The 23,715-nt window shown below is 39.9% G+C and overlaps 1 protein-coding gene across 1 annotated transcript in view; it reads left to right on the plus strand.

Moving 5' to 3' along the window:
• ADGRV1 (adhesion G protein-coupled receptor V1) overlaps nt 1-23,715 on the plus strand; it is a 3,979,741-nt gene that overhangs the window by 300,527 nt on the left and 3,655,499 nt on the right. Inside the window, exon 11 of the mRNA XM_044064182.1 lies at nt 22,130-22,162. Coding sequence (XP_043920117.1) covers nt 22,130-22,162 — 33 coding nt within the window. The remainder of the gene's footprint in view (nt 1-22,129; nt 22,163-23,715) is intronic.

Consider the following 23,715-nt stretch of genomic DNA (forward strand, 5'->3'; position numbering starts at 1 on the left):
TCTCTCTCTCTCTCTTTATATATATATATATATATATATATATATATATATATATATATATATATATATATATATATATATATATATCTCGGAAAAATGTGTGTGTTTATAGCAGGACAGGAGAATTAACAGTGATTATACACAATATCTTTTACAACTTAGCATACCATTTTTGCTTCTTTTGTTTGAGAGGTTTAAATCCAATAGATGGGATTTATATACAAGCCCTATGCCTGTAGAAATTTGCTTCATTGTACCTCTCACAGATAAGAAAACAATAATCTCAGTCAACGTGTTGTAACTCTGAAGCAGTAACAATGAATATTGATTTTATAAGCCTTCAATTAATGTATTGAACATAACCTTTTAATTATTTAGCAGTTTTAAATTATCTGACATGATAGTTTTATATTTTCTTCATACCATCTCAATACAATGCACAAGATTTATGGCTCAGGGAGAGATGGATGGGGTCTGTTCAGATTTGCCACTATAATGTCTGATATTGTGGAGAACTTTTTTCTGTTATACCTAGGGAGTGTGAATATACATTTCTGTTTTTGTTGCAATATATATTCATTTTCACTAACCAGTTTCTTGTTTCATAATGTGTACAGGTTTAACTGCACATCACTTTAAGATGACTTTGTTTTATGATTTCATATTAATCTCTATAATACTTGATTGTGTGTGTAAAATACTGGAGAGTCAGACATACTTTATGGGGCATTTTAACATTTGTTTAGAAACTTTGAAATTTTCATTGTGCTAGCTACAATAACTAGTAGAACACTACCACCAGAAAATTATGTGCAATGCTACAATCCTTATAAAAGTTTTACTAAAATAAAGACTTATTTTGTAAATGTTCAGCATCAATACATTCTTTATTTTCCTTAAATGCAACAAAACCCTTCGTTAGACATTTCATCAATCTTGAGTGCTGCCATTGATGGAATTCTCAGTGTCTTTAGTACGTTTAATGCCATTATAGCTTTTCTTTGAAAAAATATCATAAAATGGCCTGAAATGTTTACCTGTAACTACTGTGAAATCAAGATGATTCACACATAAGATATGGATGGCATAGTCCCTGAGTGCAGTACACACTGACCTTCATACTGGTAATCCTGAGTACTACAAGCTCTGCACTACTTGTATTAAACCTGCTGGCCTTGTCTTTGTTCAGAAGGAGAAATGTTAGGGTGTCAAAAAGGATTTAAAACACACAAATTCTGCAATAACACTACATTAAATTCCTGCTGTGGATTTTATTAGTCTTGGGAAAGGACCTTGTATAAGTTCTCATAATACCTGAAAAGCTAATAGGAAGCTTCCAGGTTCATCTGCTTGTATATCCAAAGAAAATGAGCTACAGATGTATGCTAACATGCTTAGCCTTTACTAATTTACAGTGGCAAATCTTGTTTCTCTGGCAGTTTTCCCTCATGCTGTGTCTTGGCACTCAGTGAATAACTAAGTAATCCTTCAAAAATTGCATTGTGTGTATGTGAGTGGTGGGTGGGATTAGCTTTAAAGTCCAGCTTAAAGTAAGCTGGTTAATCAGACAGCATTCCAAAGGACCCTTTCCAAGCAGCATTTGCTTTGTAATGATGTGTTCTAAGTAATGTAGCTCTATAAAGTATGCCCCATGTTGCCTCATACTTCAGATATTATTGCCATCAGAGGATACTCTGTTGTTTACATTTAGTATTCAGCCATTGCTAATTTTTCAATAAACTTTGTGTTGCAGTCATCAAAAATATGGTGAAGGGTATTTTTAACCATTCTTTAGGCAAGTGTTAAAAAACTGCACGGGCACTGATTGTTTTTATTTCTGTTTGTACCATGTTCCCTTTATCTTGCCTGGTTCTTGTTTTCTTCTGCTTCTTTTTTTTTCTCCTGATTTTCAAGACAAGATACTTGGGCCTACTGATGAACTGGTTATTGTTCTTAGTTATCTGGCACCCTGTGCAGTTGTCTGAAATGGCAGCACCCCTTAAATGAGATGTAAAATAAAAGAAAAAAAACTTGGAAGTGCAAAAAAAAAATAAATAAATAAGTTTTCTCTAAGATCTAAGATGACAACCAAAAACAACAACAAAAAGGTAACTACTGGTTATAGTTATAAGCACACACACTCAGCACTTCATGACAACAATTTATTTATTGGCATTTGATTACTGGGACACATATCTCTCAACTCTACAGATTTTCGCAGAATGTGCAGATTTTTTACTTATATTTTTGGTCCAGTTTTCATAAAATTGTGGTTTTCTAGCAAACTAGTGGAAAATCATTAAATATTGAGGTTAGAAGATAATGACAGACAGTAAAGTTTCAGACTCCATATCATTCAGAAAATTAATGCTAATGCAAAACCTGTTATTCTAGCAACTTTGTAAGTTTGTAAGAGCCATATTTAAAAAATGTCCCTATTTTTGGGCCTTTTCCCCCTTTTATTTATGGCTTTGTCCAGATTTCTTGCTCTAAGAGGCTGAGAGGTATGCTGGAAACGTCCGACTGGTTAGAATCCCATATTAAGCACATGTCCAGGGAGAAAAAGCTCCAAATTATTACAAAACATTTTAAGAGGAATAATTTTACAATCTTCAAAAATAAAACAAAACATGTGCAATTTAAATAATTATAACAAATTAGACATAATATAAAAACATTGTTTAAGAATCGATACAAGATATATGACAATCCTTTAATATTTAGAGAAATATCGGACGGTTTGTAGAGAAATTAAAGGTAAGTTAGTCTAATACAAATAGGAATTGCAATATGAAGTGAGGGAAAAACAGGCTTATGGTATATTTAGAGAGAAAGTCAGGGAAGAGAATTAGATAGCAGTAAGGAAATAAGCAAAGAAGGGAAAGTAAAGAGGTATAAGGAACGAAAAGGTGCTTGTTCACATTTAGGGATATAGTTTATCCTGGTTTTGATGAAGAACAAAGTCATATTTTAGCTAGGAAGTCTTTCAGAATGGTTTAGAAAGATGGGAGGGTAGGTATAGACCTGAGAGATACAGGTAATACATAAGTTTAATAAATTAATAAATGAATGATGGCATCATGTTCTGACAATATCAGCACCTGCTGATTGTGCCCCCTAACCATTTTTATCCATCCAAGTTACAGATCTGGTTGCTTTCAGATGTAATTTTTCTTTCATTGCACACACACTGTTTGGCCAGGTCAAGTTTGTACTTCCGTTCCTTTTTTAAGCTATATACATAAAGACACGTAAATGTATATATAAAGGTCTAGGGATCTAAACCACCTCTGCAACATCAACAGAATGTTTTGGAAGGACAGGTATATCTCACAAAGGATAAGGCTGCTCTGGAACAGACTCCTCATCCATGTCAAAGAAATATCATCTCTGTCCATATTTAAGAGCAACTTGGATCCATAGATGGGGAACAAAATATACTCCAGGACTACCCCATGTTCTACTAATAGACAGATGCAGCTTCTAAACATGTTATCCCATGCATTAGTTCCGTTACATTATATGTGGTATGATCCCAGTTATTCTCACTGGGGGTAATATATAATTATCCACCATGGGATGGATAAGTCAAATCTGAAACCAATTTGGATAGGTTAATTTGAGTACCAAAAGGGGAACTGGATAGGCTTAAAAAGGCCTTCAATGGCAGATATAAACCTTTGTTCCATCTCTTTTCCCATTCTGTTGGCCTCCTTTTTGTTTCTGACCTTACTGCATTCCTTTGTTGCTGTAATGCTTGTCTCCTTGTACTCCTCTGTCTCCTCCACCTTCACAGTAACTTTCTTCTTGTATGCCCCATACTTTGCCATAATCAATAGTTTCACATTCCTGTATAGCCACATTGATGTTCTCCTCTTTTTGCCTTTGTTTGTCTGTACCAAACCCTTTTCCATAGCTCTCAGTATAATAACTCTGGCCTATTCCTAGAGACTGTTTATTTTATCATCTTGTCACAGTCCCTAAACTCATCATGGACTCTTACCTCTAAACTCATCATAAACCCCTCCCTTAAAATCTCACATCATTTTCTTTGTTCCTTTTTGTTACCATTTCCTAATTCAAAACCATAATAAAGAAAGGCATGTATAAGACCGCAATGTGAATCCTATCCATTCTGGTAAAATCTTGCACCAGTTGGGTAACTCCTCTTGGTCAAAGACCCCAGTCATCTTTCACTACCTCCCTCCTATGGACCATGGAATCTTCCAGTCTGCTCCAGGAAAATTCAGATTCGTGAGTATAACATTCCTCCTCCTTCTCTTCCTACAGCTGCTCTTCATTATCCTCTCCTTCAGTTTCTCATTATGCTTCTTTGAGATGTCTGAAGGCTTTGACACTGTATTAGTCCACAATGCCCCTTACTCTATTTGTAATAACTTCCAGGGTGCTTATTGAACATCCTAAATCCTTTTCACCCTTCATGGGGCCATGTTCCTTCTCCTGTCTGACATCACATACAATGAATGCCCTTATGTATGCACATCACTGACATATGTCTACCTACCCTGCAACCATTATTTCTGCACAGCCTATAATCCAGCATCATGTGTGTCACCCTTCCTGTTATTGAACCTTGTTCCTGTAATACATATTGTGCTCACCTTCCACTCCCGCATCACTGCAAGAAACTCCCTGTCTTTTTTTGTAAACTTAATGCATTGCATAGTAATAGGGTTCAACAGTGTTCAGCAATGCTCTGCATCATATTTGCATATTTCTCTGCTTTGCTCTGTATCATTTTCTCATTATTTCTATTGTATAAATACTTACTCCTTCTTTTGCTTTTGAGACACATCCTCCCCCTTTCATCTTAATTTAAAAGGAGAATAATATATTTCTTTTATCCCAGCTCTGAGAACCACTGACCCTTTTGAGCTACATTTGAGCCTACCTTTGGCACACTTGCTATCACGCCAGGTCTCACGATCCTGCTTCTAGTTTCAAACCCTTGTCCCTTGGTCACTGCCACAGCTGGTCATTGTGCTCCCTGATCTTTTCCTTCTTCACTGTGCTGGCTGTTGGCACCGTTAATGCTTCAGATAATGCACTTGCAGCCATCCATCTTAGTATCACTCCGATACAGATTCATAGTTAAGTAAATGAAGTTAAGTGTTACAGACCTAAATTCAACACTGAGAAGCACCAACTTTTAAAATGTACAGAAAGACAAGGTTTTCTGCAGGGCCACCTGCATACCCCATATATGTGAGGAACTATGCCCATCATATACTCATTTGTCTAGATATACTAACTCTGAGATTGCACAGCCTTTGGGGAATTAAATCCAAGATTTTCTGATTTTTGACAAACAAAACCCATAATATGTAAAGTAACTGGGATTTGATTTAAAAAAGTTGAAGAATCCTGTTGTAAATAAGGTAGTGTTGATGCAAGCCTGTATCCCTCTGATACATTCTTGGCCTGTCTACTGCTTCCTTACTAGACTTATCGCACCACATGTTCTTACACTCTTTATTTCCCAATAACCATCCCAGTCACCTCCTCACTTCTCTTTCTAAGTTTAATCACTGAGAGCTGTATTCCACTGTAGAATATTCTCCCATATCCTCCTTATCAAGGCTGTTAGTTGCCTTGGTGATTGCAGTGACATGTACAGCTTCTCTGTCCCTGCTCTGGCTCTTACCTCCTTCACTTACTACTCCATGATTCTTCCCCTCCTCTGTTTACTCCTTTCATTTCCAGTTTCACCACAGCAAGTCCTCCTTAATGTCTGTGCTGGTAACCTCTGTCTCTGTGCTTTACCTGATATTTTTATAATATTTCATGTACTCTTTGTAGAATCCCTCTCCACTGTTCTCTCCATTTTACCTTCTGTCCCTTTTATCTGGGTAAGAGCCTCTCTCTGCTTACTTCCTTCAGATTCATGTTGACTAAGTGAAGGAAATTTCAGCGATTGACAATACCAAAAAACTGCATCACTGGAAATAACTTTTAGTGAACCTCAAGGTCCTTCATTTCTCTCAACAGTAAACTCAATATTTAGTTTAACAACCCTCAACTGAAATCTCTAACAGCCATTTTACTCATTTCTAAGTCTTGTAATTTCACAGTACTGGAATCTCTACTAGCCATCAAGGTAATTTTTTCCCACGTACTTCTCGGTTACACAATTTAACCCCTGATAGCCACACTGCCTCTTTACTGTACATCAGTCCTTCCACATCACAGTCTATGTCTCTTAACACTTACCACCACATTAGCTTCTGGCTTGTTAACCCCATAATTCCTTCAATAGGCAATGTTACCTTTTCCAGCATATATATACTTTACATACTCATCTGTACTTAATTTTATCATTAACATTGTTATACCAGCACACTACATAGATGTAGATAGTGGCCTTATCTCTATCTAAGCTCCATTATATAGTGGAATAAAGCCCTGACTTCAACAGCCAAGTTAACCTGAGTGTGATTTGTTGCTTGGGAACTAGAAGAGTTTCCTTGGCTCTCTTTGATTGTCACTGTTGAAGTGACACCCCAACTCTATGTGTAAATGAGAAAAAGGGGTTGTGGATGGATGGATGGATGGATGGATGGAAGGAAGGAAGGAAGGAAGGAGAGGAATGGAGAGGTATTTGCTTGCTCATCTCTATCCTCCCTCAATAGTGGTAAGCAAACAAATGCCTCTCCTTTGACAGTGGTGGAGAGGCATTTGCTTGTTTACCATTGTCAGGGGAGGATAGATGTTTTTGCTGGGGGTAGGCAAGACTATGATGAAGACTCGTATCAATGAAAAAAGTCATCTACTGCTTACAAGGAGCGAAGGTAAAACAAAAGGCATGACGTGGAAGAGAGGCTACTCCTGAACTACTCCCATTGTGTATCCCCCCCTTCTCAAGAGACATTCCTGGCACACAAGAAAAAAAACATTAGGCCATATCCTTGTGGGCAGTAATGGTGATACTACAGATTTCTTCTAATTGCCTCCCAGAAGAAGAAATAGTAAAAAAAAAACAGACACAAGAGTTGTGGGGCTTGTGAACCTGAAGTATCAGTATTAGGATGTGTCTTGATGCCACAGATCCCAAAAGTGTGTCCACTGAAACAGAAAATGCTAATAAAAAGAAGTTATTATATTTGTATGCGTCTGGTGCCTTTGTCCTCAGCTTCACTAAATATTTCATCCTTTCACGTGCTTATTTTATTTTGTTATCCTTTGTTGACTGGGATAGTCCCGCTAGGTTAAAGGTCTCTTTTTAAGGGAGTCTCAGGAGGCATTTCTACAACTTGGAGGAAATTTAGCCAGGACAAAATGGTACTTCCACTATTTATTTTTATTTATTTATTTATTTTACATTTGTTGACCGGGCTAGTCTAACTGGATACATGTCCATTTTCAGTAGAAGCCCAGGGAGATAAGCTCCAACATTAAGGCAATGTAGCAGGACTAAAAATGAAAATAAATTAAAACAGTAAATTATTACATAAGAATTAATGCAGTTACAGCAAAAGGTGTAGCCTAATGTACTCAAATAGCTTCAAATAGCAAAGATTAAAAATGGTAAAAAATTAAAATCAAAGTAGGTTTAGGTTAGCATAGAAGGAACAAACAACAAAAGAGAAGGGTAAGTGAGGGTGTTGACTAAGCAGTAGTATGAGTAGTACATACAAGAGGTATTACGTTTGGCAATAGTTGGACAAAGAAAAAGTGAGGAGGGGTAAAGGTATCTATCTAGTTAAGAAAAGCTTTGCATGCTATTATTTTTGATAAGTGCTGTAGGATCTTTTATATCTACCTGAGGTACCACAAACTCAAGCAAGTGGGATCTTGGTTTAAGATCTCATCCAGTGTACAACACCCTCAGGAATGCAGCATACCCCACACTATATCATAGTGGCAGCAATCCAATTACTTACAGTGGGAATAGAACTTGTAGCCTTCCAGTGTTCTAATACCAAAGGCAAGTGTACTACCTGTTGTGCCACTGACACTACACTTTTCAGCTATATTCTCTTTCCATGTTTATTGATGTTGTTGAGAGCTCTGTCAGTTACTGGACTACTTTGGAGACTGTTGCAAACATTTTCCAGGCTTTCTCCTTCATACTGTTACCTTTCCAACCTTCATATCTCTTTTATCTTCTGTTTTCCCTTCGACACACTCTTCTCCATCTGCTAGTCCTTACCACTCCTTACCTTTACCTAACACTCAGTTCATGTTCATTCTGCTATATCTATCTGCCCTTCTCTAAACGTCTCTTCAGACCACCACCATACTGCCTGCTTTCCCATTATTCCTATTGAACATATTTGTTCCACTTACTCCCTGGCTCTTCATTTTGCTTTCAAACACCTTTACTGAATTATCACTGTGATGTAGGCAGATTTACATTCATATAAAAGTAATCAAACTATATTAACATAACAAACATTATACTTCACATATATTGTTATATATCATATAACCTAACAATATTACATAAATTGCTCCCTGGCTCTTCTTGATCTGCGTCTGCTCTTTACCCTCCTGACTGGGGCACATTTTGCACTTGACTATATTAGTAACTGTCTTCTTTTTGACCTGCCACCATTTTCTGTGCACTGCCTCCCCCATCAGTAAGTGACATGGAGTTAAGTAAATCCTTCTTTTCTTCCCAATATCATCACTTGCATGCTCATTCTACTTTTATCAACTTCTGAAAGGTAACTTCTAACCTTTCCTTCCTTAAATTAATCAACCTCTGTTCCCTTACAACCTTTATTACATTTCTGTGTGTCCTTCTGCTACTCTTAGATGACACTGAAAACAATCCTGGCCCTCTCTTTCCCTCTACTTATCACTTTTTAATATATGACTTCCCTGGTAGTACACCAACTCTCCATCGCCTCACCACGAGTTTAGTATTCTAAATATTGGCAGTATCAACAGCAAAGGAGATGATCTTCACACATGATTCTACATTATGGCCATGACTTAACAGATATTTGTGAAATCTTGCTAAAGCCTGACTTTCAAAATCTTGTTTTACACTTCTCCTTCTGCAGTCTATAGGTATGGATTGTCCAAGTCTTGGAATTGCTGGTGTTTGTGTACTGCTGTTCAAAATAATCTTTTTTTTTAAATTTCAGTTTAATAACCAGGTAAGTGATCTGGTTTACTGACTCTTTTCAATGGCAGGGGAACATGTGTATGATAAGAAAATAAATCAATATGTATAGCATAGTAATATGTATTCAATTATAGAATGTTTGATTGCAAAATACATAAATTATAGCAAAATAGCCAAATGCCTGACTTGTACAGAGAGAATAGTAGTAATTATATATCAGAGTAAAAGAGTGACAGTAATATTTTTCAGAATGGGTTGCTGCAATAAAGTATTTACATGACAGCAGAGTTTCTTTATTTACATATTTATAACAGGTAGTAATATATTGCAGGCTACATGCCTTCATAAACAGCAAACATTTAGCCATTGCTTGTAAAGATCGTGCCAACTCATCAAATACTGATGAATTTGGGCTGCACTGACTAGTCTTGGAGTGAGTCGTTTACAGCTCTGCTAGACTTTCTACAGCTATTGACTGTCTCCATTTTTCTGTCAGCTTTCCTGACTTTCAGGAGCTTCTTCAATATGATATGCCCAACAGAAAAATAATATTCCGTTTCTGGGTAACCTTCATGGCCCTGAAAAATATGTATTTGTTCATTCTCTGTCTGACCACAGCCTTACCCAGAAGGTCCAAAAAATAAGCAGACCAAGTACATCTGTAATAATCACTTACTGTGGATCTTGTTTGAACTAACAGTCCCTTTGAAATGCATAATTTCATTACTATTCTTCTTTGTCTAAAGGACCACTGCCCAATCATATTTCACTGGTGCAGTAATTAACCTCAAATCTCTCTCGTTTCCCATACTATCAGAGCTAGATCTACTGACAAGATATCTGCACTCTTTTTTAGAACTCACTACCCTGCCTTCAGGCTTCCCCTCTGTACAACCCCATCAACCCCCACCTCCAGAGTGGCAACCATTCCATTTCTTCCCCATCAAGGGTGAAAACTCTATGGTCTGTTTGTTCTCTGACTGAGCTGAGTGTCCTATACATTAATTTATTCCCCCTTCCAAGGGGTTAACTGAGCACAGGTTGTCATTCATGTGAGGAGATCGTCTGTCCTCACCTAATTCCTTCTCTGTGAAGACTGCAACTTTCAGAATTGTTGCTTCCTAGTAAGACACATTCACAAAGGCCAATCCCTAGGTTAATATGCAGGGTGTTTGTCAATCAGCCTATATTGCTGCATACTAGACTCCAACACTGCTGGTGTGGTCAGCATTGCAGTGGGTCAGCCCTATTCCCTATCCACAGGATACACAGCCAGTTTTGGCAGCTCACTCATACCATCCCTACTTGGCTCTATACTTACCCAAGCCTCTAATCAAACTCATGTTGTTTGGGTCACTGTCAAGGTTTTATCTGCCTACAACACAGTGCTTAGCAGAATATATGTCTTGAATCATGAGCTATACTGATCAAACATACTGATACTGATATGAATACTAATCAAACATCAGTCTGCCAATATTATTCATAGGAATAAGCCTCTTAAATCTCTTACCTCATATTTACAAAAAATAGGAGTGGTAAAAGGGAATCTTGAATAAGTGGTAACCTCATTCAACTTTTTTAACTGAGGAACAGACTTGGCCATTGGAAGAATGATTATTTTCATGAAACTAGACTCATACATCACAGTAAGAAAGTGAAGCAAAAAAAAGTTTCTCAGAAGCTGCAAAATTACCTACTGCAAGGAAAAGCAGTCTTAGCTCCTATCTACTCCCTAACAAAGAGAATAATAAAGTTATAGAAAAGCTGGTCCCTCTAAGAACTCCCTACAAAGGAACTCTTCATTCCATAGATTTTAAAAGGAATTCTTATACATTCTTCATACTGCATCAGTTCTGAGAGTCCTTCCTATATCCTAATTCTGTATTCTAATGCCCTTTTCATCTTTAGATCCTTTACTTTATATCTTATCATTAAATACGACCTTAAAAATGATCTCAAAATCCTTCTGAAATGGCTTAGTAATAAACAATTCTTCCTGAAGAGGAGCAAAACTGAAGGCAGGTTTATCTCAGTTTAAAATCATTATCTCTCAACAAAAAATGTCTTTCCTTTCTTAGTAATCATACTGAACAATCTACTAAGTTTTGGGAAATGGCCTAGATCCATCATAATTTATGGGTGCTCATCTTCAACAGCTAAAGTATGAGATCAATCATTCTTTTAAACACGTTCATTAAAGTATCACTTAAGACATAGACACACATCAATTAATAGAAAAGAAAACACCCCATATTAACACTTTTTTCAATTACACACATTATACATTACATGTTTTCTTTCTTTATCACAACAGTTTAATTCCAACATTACATAAATCTCTTCAATTCCTGCTCCGGCCTTCCCTTAAACCTCACTCCTTATTGTAAACATTATTGTTCACGTATCGTTCCTACAAATTCCATTTATTTCTATGTAATTTGCTCCTTTCTTTTCTAAAGATCCCTCTTCCAGTTCTTTTTATCTCTTTTACAATATTCAGTACTTCAAATACAGTTGGTTTAGATTCTGATTTCCATTTTCTAGTAACTACTCTTTGGCAGACAACAGAATTAAAATTAATAAGGCTTTACTGTGTTTATGTAGTTCAGCTCCTGTGTCCCAGCTCAAAAGAATCATTTCCTTGGTTACAGCCATTTGTTCCCCCAATATTTCTGACAGAGTACTCTGTATGGCATTTTTAAAATCTGCTGACTCATTGCAATTCCCAAAACATGTTCCCAGTTACCCTTTTCTTCCCATCATGCAAGAACAAAACCAATATTAATCTCCTTGACTTCCGTTAGGTGTGTAGGTCCCTCCCCTGAAGCAAGATCAGCCTTTAATAAAGGATTATTCCAATACTAAATGGAATATGACTGCTACCTCTAGCAGATAATGCCTCCCTTAAAAATCTGTATGGTCTCAGGCAGAGGCTCATGACATCGGACAATGTAGCCCTAACTATAGTCTAGACAGTTTAAAACAGCTATGGAGCAGAGTTTGAGTGGCTGATGCCAGCTCATTTATCTTGGAAGGAGGGAGGTTGCTAAGCCAGAAGCATTGACAACAATTAGAGGTGGCTGGATGCATAATTCACTTACAAAAGCCATGTTGGCATTGCTTTGGACAGTGACCTTCCTGCTGAGTTAGGAATTAAGAATGTGCTTGAGAGGGTTACCATCCTTTTATTGAATGTTTACTTTGATGAAAGGACAGAGTGCAGGTATGAATAGTTAATTGTATATGTGGTTGGGTGGTTTGACTGTCAGAAGTAAGATGATGGATTTTTGGTGGTGGGAGTGTCTGACTGTTGGACGATTAGGATTATAGCAAGAGTAGGTAAGGGGATAGATTGCAGGAGTATATGTATGAATTTCAAGGATTTAGGTAAGAGGATTTAGTTAGGGGTTTAGATTTCGCTGTCTGTGTCCATGATGTCTTGTGTAGTGGTATGTTTAAGGGAAGGGTTTTCCTATGTTAAGGTGAAGGGTTGGGTAGGGATAGGGTTAATACATATTAGATGGGTAGAGCAGAGGTGTTGTTAGTGGTAGCGTTAATAGATTGCAAGGAGAAACTGTCTTTCTTTTGAAATCTGTTATGTTGATGTTTTAGGTGTTTGATGGCTTAATTGTTCAATGTACCAAGTTCAAACATTTGAGATTCCAGCTTTTAGTACTTCAGTCTGTTGCCATAGATCTGTTTAAATGTATGCATGCCTTCTCCCCCTGACCAGACAGACATGGCAACTCTTTGTATGGACTCTAGGAGGAAATGGCAGACCTGTCCTCAGGACTCACTACTAGCCTGGCCACTGACACCTGATTGCCACTATTAGGGGAATGGGTGGGCCACTATGTCATGCTAGGGAGGAACACTTGATCCATAGGGCTCTCATCTAACCCTGGAGAAACCAATTCCTATACCACTGAATGAATAAGCTAATTGCTTGGAGGTAGTGAAGCCGATGAGGAGGGGACCTGTAGTGTTGTGTGTAAAACTGCATGATGTTCAGATTCTCTTTAACAGGGTCTGTACATCTCAGCTGATATCGATTAATCATAAACATCTAGAGAGGTGTGAGTTGTGTGACCTTCTCCTTCTAACACACCTTATAATTCTGACATTTGGTATTTCCTCACAGTGTATACCAGATTGTCCCCCAAAACAACACTCTGTTCTTTTAGATTTCATTCTGATTCAGTACTGTACTTCCCAGATGTGTTTTGTTACTTTCTAATATCTATCTCTTGGTCCCTGGGCCCTTCCATAGGTCTTAGATTTGCTACATTAAGGAGGTTAAGACTAAGCTCATTTCACCCTTTTGTGAAATGGTCACTTGTAATTACCTTTCTCCTCATTCAATCAAATAAATCAAGTCAACTATTTATTTGAAATGGCTTAACTTTGAAGGATCTCACATTAACTTATTCATAAGTGATTGTCCTCACTACATAAATTATCTACTATTTATTAAAAAAAAAAGAAGTGCTGAGGACACAATCTGTGGCTTAAGGCAGAACAGAAGATGTGTCAAGAACAAGAGTTGACATCTGAGGAACATTGTACTATTTCCATGTAGCTAGGAGAAATGGTACAGTAAAGCTGAAATGAATAAGAAAAATGAGAAAACACTGCCACAAAGAAGAGTAATTATGGAAAACACATGTCCTCAACCACATTCCCAATCTTCTGCCACGTCCACTGCTGAAAGCAACATAAAAGCAGAGAGCGAGCCCAGCTGTGATAAAAAGTCAATACTTTTAAAGCTCTAACAGATGTAGGATAGCAATGGTCCCAACAGCTCTTATCCAAATGAGAGCAGTGGAACTATGTTTGTTATTCTTTGGCATGCAGGAATAAGGAGGTACCATCTACAGTAACATACATAACAGTATGTTATTATGATGGGATACATATATTAACTCTAATTCTTATAAAGGTGACTTAACAATTACCTAATGTATTCACTAAAATCAGAGCAATGAAGTGCTAATAATGGTTAACGACTTAATTCTCTGGAACTGTGTATAATTTTGTTGCTAGTGACAGTGTTACTTAGGTTCTGTGTCATGCCAGTCAAGAATGAATTTCATATCTGGGCACAGAGTAATATTATGAGTTTAAGATGTCCTTATGTGATCGAATTTTGCTAGACACCTGCAAGATACTTTGTATTGTAGTTGTTTCCCACAGCCCTATTTGAATGTCAACACCCTGCACTGTGAGCTCTAAAGCTCTGAAAAATTAAAATAAGATCCTCATAAAAAGCTAAGTGATAAACTCAGATGTTCTGCAGTCCTATCTTGCCTTCATTCTTACATATGGGATCGGAGCCTATTTACAAGCTTGAAGTCTTCTAGTTGGCTCGTGGCTAGGTAGGTATCCCATGGTGCACCAGTACAATCTCAAATCTTGTTTTCCGCATCGAAGAGTTTGGATGTGCTTCTTCTGGCCGTGGCTAAGTTTTACACATTTTCTTCAAAAATTTGGATAAATCTTCTATATTCAATTTTTAAAGTGTTATCTAGCATTTTATAGCTATAGTTATTGTAGTGTTTGCATTTAGATAGTTAATGTTTAGTAGAGCACCTTTTGTGTGCATTTGTTGGCCGTTAGCCTTATAGTACTTGGTATCCTGTGTGCAAGTTATTACTTCGTTGTTGTAGTTGTTTAGACTAATATATGACTGTTTTCATACCTTTGATATTAGTAGCTGTAGCCGCCTTTTGCTCTTAGTTTAGGCTGTGTGTGCTTGCTTAAATACTGTAAATAATAACTTTTTTGCAGAGCTTCCGCTTGCTGATATTTTCTGTTGGTAGTGTTACTGACAGAACGAGGTTCTATTGACCTTGTTCTTTGTGTTTTCCTCAATTTAGACTATATTCCTGTTCTAGTATGTGTGCGAGTCTCTCTACTTGTTTCTGTGCCCCCTAGGTCCATTTTTAGTTAGAGGACCTAGTTTCCCTTTCTTTCCTACCCAGGCTAGGCCTGTTTAAGTTAGAGGACCTAGTCCTTATGGTGTTTCTTTACCGTTCCTGTAGGGCTAGGCCTGTTTAAGTTAAAGGACCTAGTCCTCCCACTTTCTTTCCTGTGTGTGTGTGAGTTCATCTTCTGTGAGATGTCTAAGGAAGGCCAGGACCATAAGCCATCTGGCTTTAAAAAATGCATAAAATGCTCACAGAAGATGTCCATAATGGATGGCCACAGTAACTGCATTTACTGTCTTGGGGCCATCAACTTACAAGAAACTTGCTTATTTTGCCACTCTTTTAGTGCTAGGGTGTTGCAAGAAAAAAAAAATAAGCTCATTCTAAAAGGTCTCTTAAAGCCTTCTTTTGAGGAAGATCTGGCTAGCTCTTCCTCCTCTGCTAGATCTCAGGGATCTAAAAAGGAAAAGTCCAAATCCTCTAAGAGGCCCTCCCCGGCACTGGCTGGTGTCTGGGAACCGCCTCTTAAAATTACTAAGCCTGACAAAATTACTGTCTCATTGGCTCCACTGAGTTCGGAGCCAATCGAGAGTGTTACTTCTGTGGTTACAGGGTCGGCGCCAAGTAGTTCGGAGCCGACCACTGAGAGTTTTCAACTGAGCTGGTCTATGGACCCTTTACTGGTCTCCCCTACATTAAAGTCACCTATACTGCAGAGATCCCATTCTCCTACTCTGTCCTCCAGGTTTTCCAGGAGTTTATAGGAAGAAGATGTGAATAGGGTAGTGCTGAGACTGCTGAAGTCATCTGCCTTACCTAAATTGTTGTTGGCTCTGACCCAGTCAGTTCCGGGGCCACTTGAGTCCATCCCCCTTTCGGTGATTCCTCCTCCGAGCCATGCTGGTCTTTCGGAGCTGGAGCGTTTTGTACCACTGGTGGAACCATTGGTTCCAGCTCCCCCTGAGGTTGTTTCAGAGCCAAGTTCCGCTCCAACACTTTCGGTGCCGTCCGTGGTGTCTAGGAGGTGAAGCTCCCCAGTCGGCCCCAAAAGGGACGCCTGGAACCAAACCTCTTTGGTTCCGAGCCTTCCCCTCAGCGTGTCAGCGAGGGTGAGCTCAGACCCTATGTGTATCTCAGAGCTGGTGGCGCTGGAACCGATGGCATCCTCAGTCTCCTCGGAGCCGAGGAGGTCTTTGGAGATGGAGAGTTTGGCATTCGAGATGATGAGGAGTGTGCTGTCCCGATCATCAGCTCCTATCAGGGGTACCGACACTCTTTCCTCTAGGGCACCTACTTCTGTCTCAGCTCCTACTTGCTCTCTGGACAGCAGAGATCCGCAGCCTCAGGAACCACCAGCTGGTGGTCCCCACTCTTCCGAGACCTCCCTGGAATATCCTTCCGAGGAGCACCCATGGAAGAGAACATGCAAGAAGAAGCATGTTGACTCCCAGGATGAGTCTCTTACTTTGGACACTGACCTCGAGGAGTCAGAAGGGTCCCCCAAGTCATCCTGTTATGATGTCTCCTTCGTAGACATCTTGGAAATCCTTAAGCAGAGGTGCAGCTGGCCCACTGTCACCCCTTCTGATGAGGAGTCAGTGTACCTGAAGGCTTTCAGGTCTCAACCTTCAGCCTCTTGGGTGTCTCCATCCTTCGACGAACTGATGGAGCTAGCTAGTCAGAAGGTGTGGGATACTCCTGATGCCATGGAGCCAGTCCACAGGAGACCAAATAAGTTTCTTTCTGAGCCCAGGAAAAAGTAATTCTTGTATAAAGGTGTTTCCATAGATGCCATGGTGGTGGCAGCAGCCAGTAAGAAGGAGCTAGAGGAAACTTCTTCTTCTGTCTATCCACCGAATAAGGAGTCTTGAACGATGGACAGATATGGGAAGCGTATCTTCTCATCAGCGGCATTTACTCTTAGATCGCTGAACTACCTTACACACTTCACAAGGCTACAGAGAGATCTCCTTAAGGAATTAGGAGATTCTCTGCAAGGTACGTGTACTGAGGGAGCCCCTGACAAGGTGTCTGCCCAGTTGTCCACCTTGAACTCTATTGTCAACTCATCCATGAGGCTTATATCTTATGCGGCCAATGGAGTGAGTAGAGCAGCGGGTTCAGGAATTTCCCTAAGACATCATTCCTGGATGCATTTGTGTAATTTTGCAGAACATTTCAAGTCTACCTTTACCAGTGCCGCCTTCAACGGTTCTTTATTGTTTGGACCAAAGGTAAAGGACACACTCACCCGGTGCGAGCAAGAAGGAAAAACACTCTGCCGTGGGAGTATGTTTTACTATCCCTCTAGACCATACCCTAAGGGTCAGAGAGGTGGTAAAATGTGGTTCAAGAAGTTCTGGAGGTTTTTGCAAGATGCACAGGGTGACTTCTTGTTCAGAGGCAGAGGAGGAGGAAATAGTAGACATCACCCTAGAGGCAGGGGCAGACCGCAAAAACAGGGAGACCACAATTCGTTTCGGGGGCAGCCTTACCAGCGCTCCTGATGTGGAGCCTGACTGTGCTTCTCTGGAGCTGTTCGGGGGTCGCATTTCTTTGTATCCAGAAGCCTGGCTAAGTATCACTCAAGACAAATGTGTACAAAGAATTATTACCAGAGGTTATGTCATACCCTTTTCTCTGCCACCCTATGTTCCCAAAAGGATCCCGGATGTTCCACCCAATCACAGGGATCAGGCAATTGTGGAGGTAAACAAGTTGCTGGCAAAAAGAGTCATCCAAACCATCCCAACAGACCAAATAGGATCCGGAACTTACTCCAGATTCTTTTAGTGTCAAAACACACAGGGGACTGAAGGCCCATCTTGGACCTCAGCAGATTGAACAAATCAGTAAAGAAGGACAAGTTCCGGATGGTGAGATTGCAGTCTATACTCCTGTTACTAGGGAAAGACACTTGGGTGTGCTCAATAGACCTCCAAGATGCTTACTACCACATAAAAATGGACAGGGCATCGAGGAGCCATCTATGCTTCTGGCTGGGAGCCAGTCATTACCAGTTTTGTCCTCTGTCCTTTGGTCTCACTACAGCCCCCAGGGTGTTCACCAAGTGTATGGCAGTAGTGACAGCTCACCTGAGATGTCGAGGATTCCAGGTGTTTCTGTATCTGGACGACTGGCTCTTGACCGCCCCCACCAGGCATCTACTTCTTCAGACCAGGGACACTACCATTCAACTTTGTGCCCAGTTGGGGATTTCTATCAATTAGGAAAAATCTGCCTTACTGCCCTCTCAATTTGTGAATTATATAGGCGCAGAGATAGACACGGTAGACATGTTGGCTCATCTTCCTGTAGAAAGGGCACAGAATCTGGTTCTTCAAATTCACCGTCTTCTCCCCCTACGAAAGGTCAAGGCCAAGACTATTCTGAAGCTTCTATGGATCATGGCTTCAACAATACTAATAGTGCCGCTAGCCAGACTACACATGAGTGTTCTTCAGTGGCTACTGTTGCCCCAGTGGTCCTTTCAACACCTACCATTATCTCATCACATACTGCTGACAGACTCTTGCAAGAAGGACCTCATCTGGTAGACTCTACCCAACCAGTTAACCATGGGCACTTCATTTGTCCCTCACCAACCCATTGCCTCTGTGACCATGGATGCTTCTCAGATAGGGTGGTGGGGGCATTATCTATTCAGAACTGTCCAAGGCACATGGCAAGACCACGAGGCTCACCTGCATATCAACATTCTAGAGATGAGAGCGGTGCTACTGGTGTTGCAAGCACTTCACGACCTTCTGCCTTTTGGGACGATTGCGATACAGTCAGATAACATGTCAGTAGTATGGTATATCAAAAAACAAGGCAGAACCAGATCATACCCACTTCGAGAGGCCATTTAAGTTTGGAAATGGATGATATCTTCCCAGCATTTTCTGGTGGCAAAGCACATTCCACAGACAACCAACATGATAGCCAACAAGCTCAGCCGGGCAATCTTGATGCCTCACGAGTGGTCTCTGAAACAGGAAATAGCGGAGCAGATTTTCCACAGATGGGGACAGCCTTGCTGCAATCTCTTTGCCAGCCCGATCAATGCCAAATGCAGCAACTATTTCTCCTTCATCCCCCCTCTGGGGGAGTCTTCGAGAGATGCACTTGTTCACGATTGGCCTCTGGGTCTCCTTTATGCTTTTCCTCCTTTTCCTCTCATACCCAAGGTGATTCAAAAAGCGAAACAGCTGGGAAGCAAACTGATCCTCATTGCTCCTTACTGGCCTTGTCAGATGTGGTCCCCCTTTCTTGGGCCTCTTCTCCTAGATGATCCTTGGATTCTGGACCTAGTGTCAGATCTCTTGACACACATGTCAGGCTCACTTCATCCTGCTTTACACACCCTCAGTTTGACAGCTTGGCTGCTTCAGTTCCATCCCTAGTCAGGCTTCATGACTTCTCACCCTCCGTAACTCATATCCTAATGTCCTCTCATAAACCCTCCACTAGGAGACTATATTCCAGTAAATGGAGGAGATTCACTATCTGGGCTGAGAAAAAGAATGTTGACCCTTATACTGCCTCCATTCCGGTGGTTTTGGAATTCTTGTCTGAGCTTTTCCACCAGAGATCTGCAGCTGCCACTATCAGGGTTCAATTGGCAGTGATTTCTAATTTTCATCTAGGCATACAAGATTCTAATCTGATGTCACATAGACTATGCAAAACCTTCCTCAAAGGTGCCTATTTGTTAAAACCCCATTTCAAGAACCTGTTGCTTCATGGGATTTGAATTTTGTGCTATCCAAATTGACGTCTCTGCCCTTTGAGACTTCTTATTCATCACCTTTGAAATTTCTGTCTTGGAAGACTTTGTTCCTGGTGGCTATCACATCTGCCAGATGGGTATCAGAGTTGCAAGCATTGTCTGTAAAACCCTCTTATCTGATTTTTCACAAAGACAGAGATCTCTTTGTACTAATCCCTCCTTTATCCATGAGGACTGTTCCCATAACACTTTGAACCAATCCCTAGAACTTCCGGTGTTCTTTCCAAATCATTCCAACGCAGCAGAATACAGGTTTTATCAGTTGGATGTCCATAGACAATTACATTTTTATTTGCACCGGACGAAGGAATTCAGAAAATCAGATCAATTATTTATTTCCTTCTCTGAATCCAGGTCCAGTTTACCAGTTTCCAAAGTGACCCTCTCAACTTGGATTTCTAGCTGTATAGCTTACATTTACACCTCTGAGGGTAGACCCTTACCTTTCAAACTCAAGGCTCATTCTACAAGATCTCAGTCTACCTCTGCAGCCTTTCAAGCCAGGGTCCCACTTGATAATATTTGTGCAGCAACATCTTGGGCTAGCCCTCACACATTTATTACTCATTACAAATTGGATTTAACCTCCAGGGGTAGAGCATCCTTTGGTTCCACTGTACTCAGAAGTATTTTTCCTTGAGCCACCCAAGAATAAGGTGCTAGGGACGCTGTCCCATATGTAAGAATGAAGGCAAGATAGGACTACAGAACATAAAGAAGTTATGTACTCACCATAACGTTCCATGTTTGTACTCCATCTCACCCTTCATTCTTACGAACCCACCCTCCTACCCCCATCCTGGAAGTACCTGGAGACAGAAAATATTGTTATCATTATTCTCTGGAGACCTTTTAGTATTGGCTTCTTTCTGTATGTTTGTTATTATTTTTACTAGTTAGCAGCAAACAAGATCTGGGGATTGTACTGGTGCACCATGGGATACCTACCTAGCCACGAGCCAACTAGAAGACTTTGAGCTTGTAAATAGGCCGAGTCAGAGGGCGAGATGGACTACAAACATGGAACATTATGGTGAGTACATAACTTCTTTTTTTAAACATAAAAAGCATTTTTTGCAGGAGGAGAGGCACTCCCTGTACCCTTTGATGTAATAGGCTGCACCCCTATATTTCTGCTACTTATATAAACTAATTCTGAGATCACAGCACTTTGGAGAAGTGGAGAAGAAGGAATATTCAAAGATACAACAGCTTCAGAGTTACTACACATTTAATTCTGAGGATCTGAATTATATTATCCTCATACTCAGAATTGTTCAGGGTGTGATACACCATTGCATTCTTACTGCACTCCATATTGCCTTTGGAGGGGGGTGTTCACAATAAAACCTATGATTTAACAGGCACATAACGACTAAGAGATGGTAATGGAATGACATTCAGCTGCCATTTGATTGACAGTTTACTACCATAACAGGGGCTCCCTATAAACATATATACATTGCTCTCTGTCCTCTCTCTTTCTTTCTACTGATTTGAAATCTGATAATATATCCAAGAAATGGAGTGAGAAACTGTTGAGAATGCTCCACGACTGCTGGTGGGTAAGTGCCAGTATAAATGCACTGCTTCTAAAACTGTTTAGCAGCTGTCTTTATGGACCTTCCCAGGAATCGATCAGCATATGGGATACTGTTTTCCCAAGCCCATCTTTAGTCTGCAAACAAAACAATCCTCCTGTCACTGCTAAGAAACACAACTGTAGTCTGTCCAATGAAACCATGATGCTGCCTGCCATAACAGATGGAAGGCAGATTCCAATATTATTGTGGTACTAAATAAAGATCTTGTACTTATGAATGCAAATAGTTTCTTCAAGCTTTTTACCTTTTGTTGTAAAGATAAAAAATGTACTTTAAGGGTCTTATTATTTGAGACTGAAAGGAGGGAAACTAGATGAACTTTTTAAAGCAACACATTAAGTAATAACAAAAGAGGACTGAATAAAATTTGCTCTGCTGATGCAGTCTGCTGGCTTTGCAAGTGCGTACAATAGTTGGTCGTCTTCTTCCTTCCAGACTCGGATTGGCTGTGAATGCCTTGAATGGGTTGTTACACATTGATTGGTCATGGGGGTCACCCTTTTTAAATGAGAACCGCTAAACCTCTTGCAAGCATTTGTCAATAGGGCAGCATGCTGCAACTAGGGTTCCCATAAAGTGAACATTATTTGTTGTAAAGAAAGAGAAGGCCCCTTCCCCCTTCTTCCTGGATATGTGTTTTATGAATGCACTGAACATCTGGCAAATGACTCAGTTTTTTCCTTACCTTTCTTCCTCTCTGTGTTAACAGGGTAGAGACAGAAAGATTTGTGGTGTACTTTGGGTAAGTAGAGAAGGATTTATCTTTACATGTTGTTCATCAGTGAATTACTCCTTTGTTTTTAAAGTGATTGCAGAGACTAATATTCTCTGACTTAAGTGTTCTCTCTCCATAGACTTTGCATGGGAGAGCATCCCTACCTAATATGCATGCACTTATGAAGTTTTTCTGAAGTGGCTTGGGGATGTTTCAAAAACACAATGAGGAAGGCATACTACATTCTTAGTTTGTGTGTATACCTGTGCATGAATCTGAGTATTACTTGACATTTGTTGTTGTTTTGCTTTGGATTTGATGTGTACTTTACATGATAACACAGAAGTAATACTGATGAATGAGATTACCTAATAACATACAAGTAATACTGACAAAATCTGGGACCTTGCTGCATCCTGAATCCTTGACATATTCAGTTGTATCATTTTACCAGAAAAGCACATAGTGTGGTTGTCTGTCTTTATTCCTACATGTGACCAAAGAAATTATGCTAACGTTTTACCCCCAGACTGTTGGCAGTACAACTATTTCATATACATATAATCAGAGAAATAACACTAAACATTTTTTTTGCAAATTTCTATGAAATACCTAGCTTAAGAAGCACTTGGGAACATCTCTAGGTCTTACACTAATCATATGTTCATATGAGGTTCATAGGAGGTTACTGGGCTAATGGGCCTAGGGCCTTTACAAGCCTAGCCATGTAGTATCCTATTTGACCATAGTTAAGATAGTCATTGTTAGCAGAGTGATTGTATGATCAGCACCGACTGCCCCTGTACATGAGGAATGTAGGTGCTACCCCCAGAGTGAAATTAATATCCCCCATCCAATTGTCAAGGCTGTACTTAAATAGGGTCATTAATAAATTTCTGCTTCATGTAAAGTGGGAGCTTATTCCAGAGGAATGGCAATCTCTGGGAGATATATCTGTCACTCCAACATGTTTTGTTAATGTCACAGACTAGGTTGAGATCCCTGAAGTGAGTGACTCTTGTCCCACTTGATTTGCAGATGTGCAGCATTTCCATTAAGGCAAGGTCAGAGACTGCTCTGTAAGCCAGGCACAGGTCACCTCTCAGCAGCCTGTATGATGCAGAGTATAGTGACAAGGCTTTTAGTCTTTTCATGTGGGTCATGCTTTAGATACCTTGGATCCTCTTGGTTGGAAACCTCTGCGGTCTCCCCAGTTGCTGCAGGTGTGTGTTGAGGTACATACAGAAGGGAGCATTGTACTCAGTTAGTGGTCTGATAAGGGTCAAGTACAGTGGAGGTATAACCCCCTTAGTCTTGGATGTGATGCCTTTATTTGTGAGTTATGCAATGTAGAAGGTTTTCTTCAGGTGAATGGAGCTTAGATTGCTATTGACCTGTGTTCCTAATGCTTTCACCATTATTATTTGATTACTCAATTAACATAATTCCTGGTCTTGGTGTGCCAGAGCCCATGCCAGCAGTCACTGTGGACCAACTGAACCAAGGCATAGAAACGATTCCTAGGTGTGATGTAACTCAACACACACACACACGCACACACGCACACAGACACACACACT

Source organism: Protopterus annectens, chromosome 2.part2 (assembly GCF_019279795.1).
Source record: "Protopterus annectens isolate FY-2018-M chromosome 2.part2, PAN1.0, whole genome shotgun sequence".
Lineage (NCBI taxonomy): Eukaryota > Metazoa > Chordata > Ceratodontiformes > Protopteridae > Protopterus > Protopterus annectens.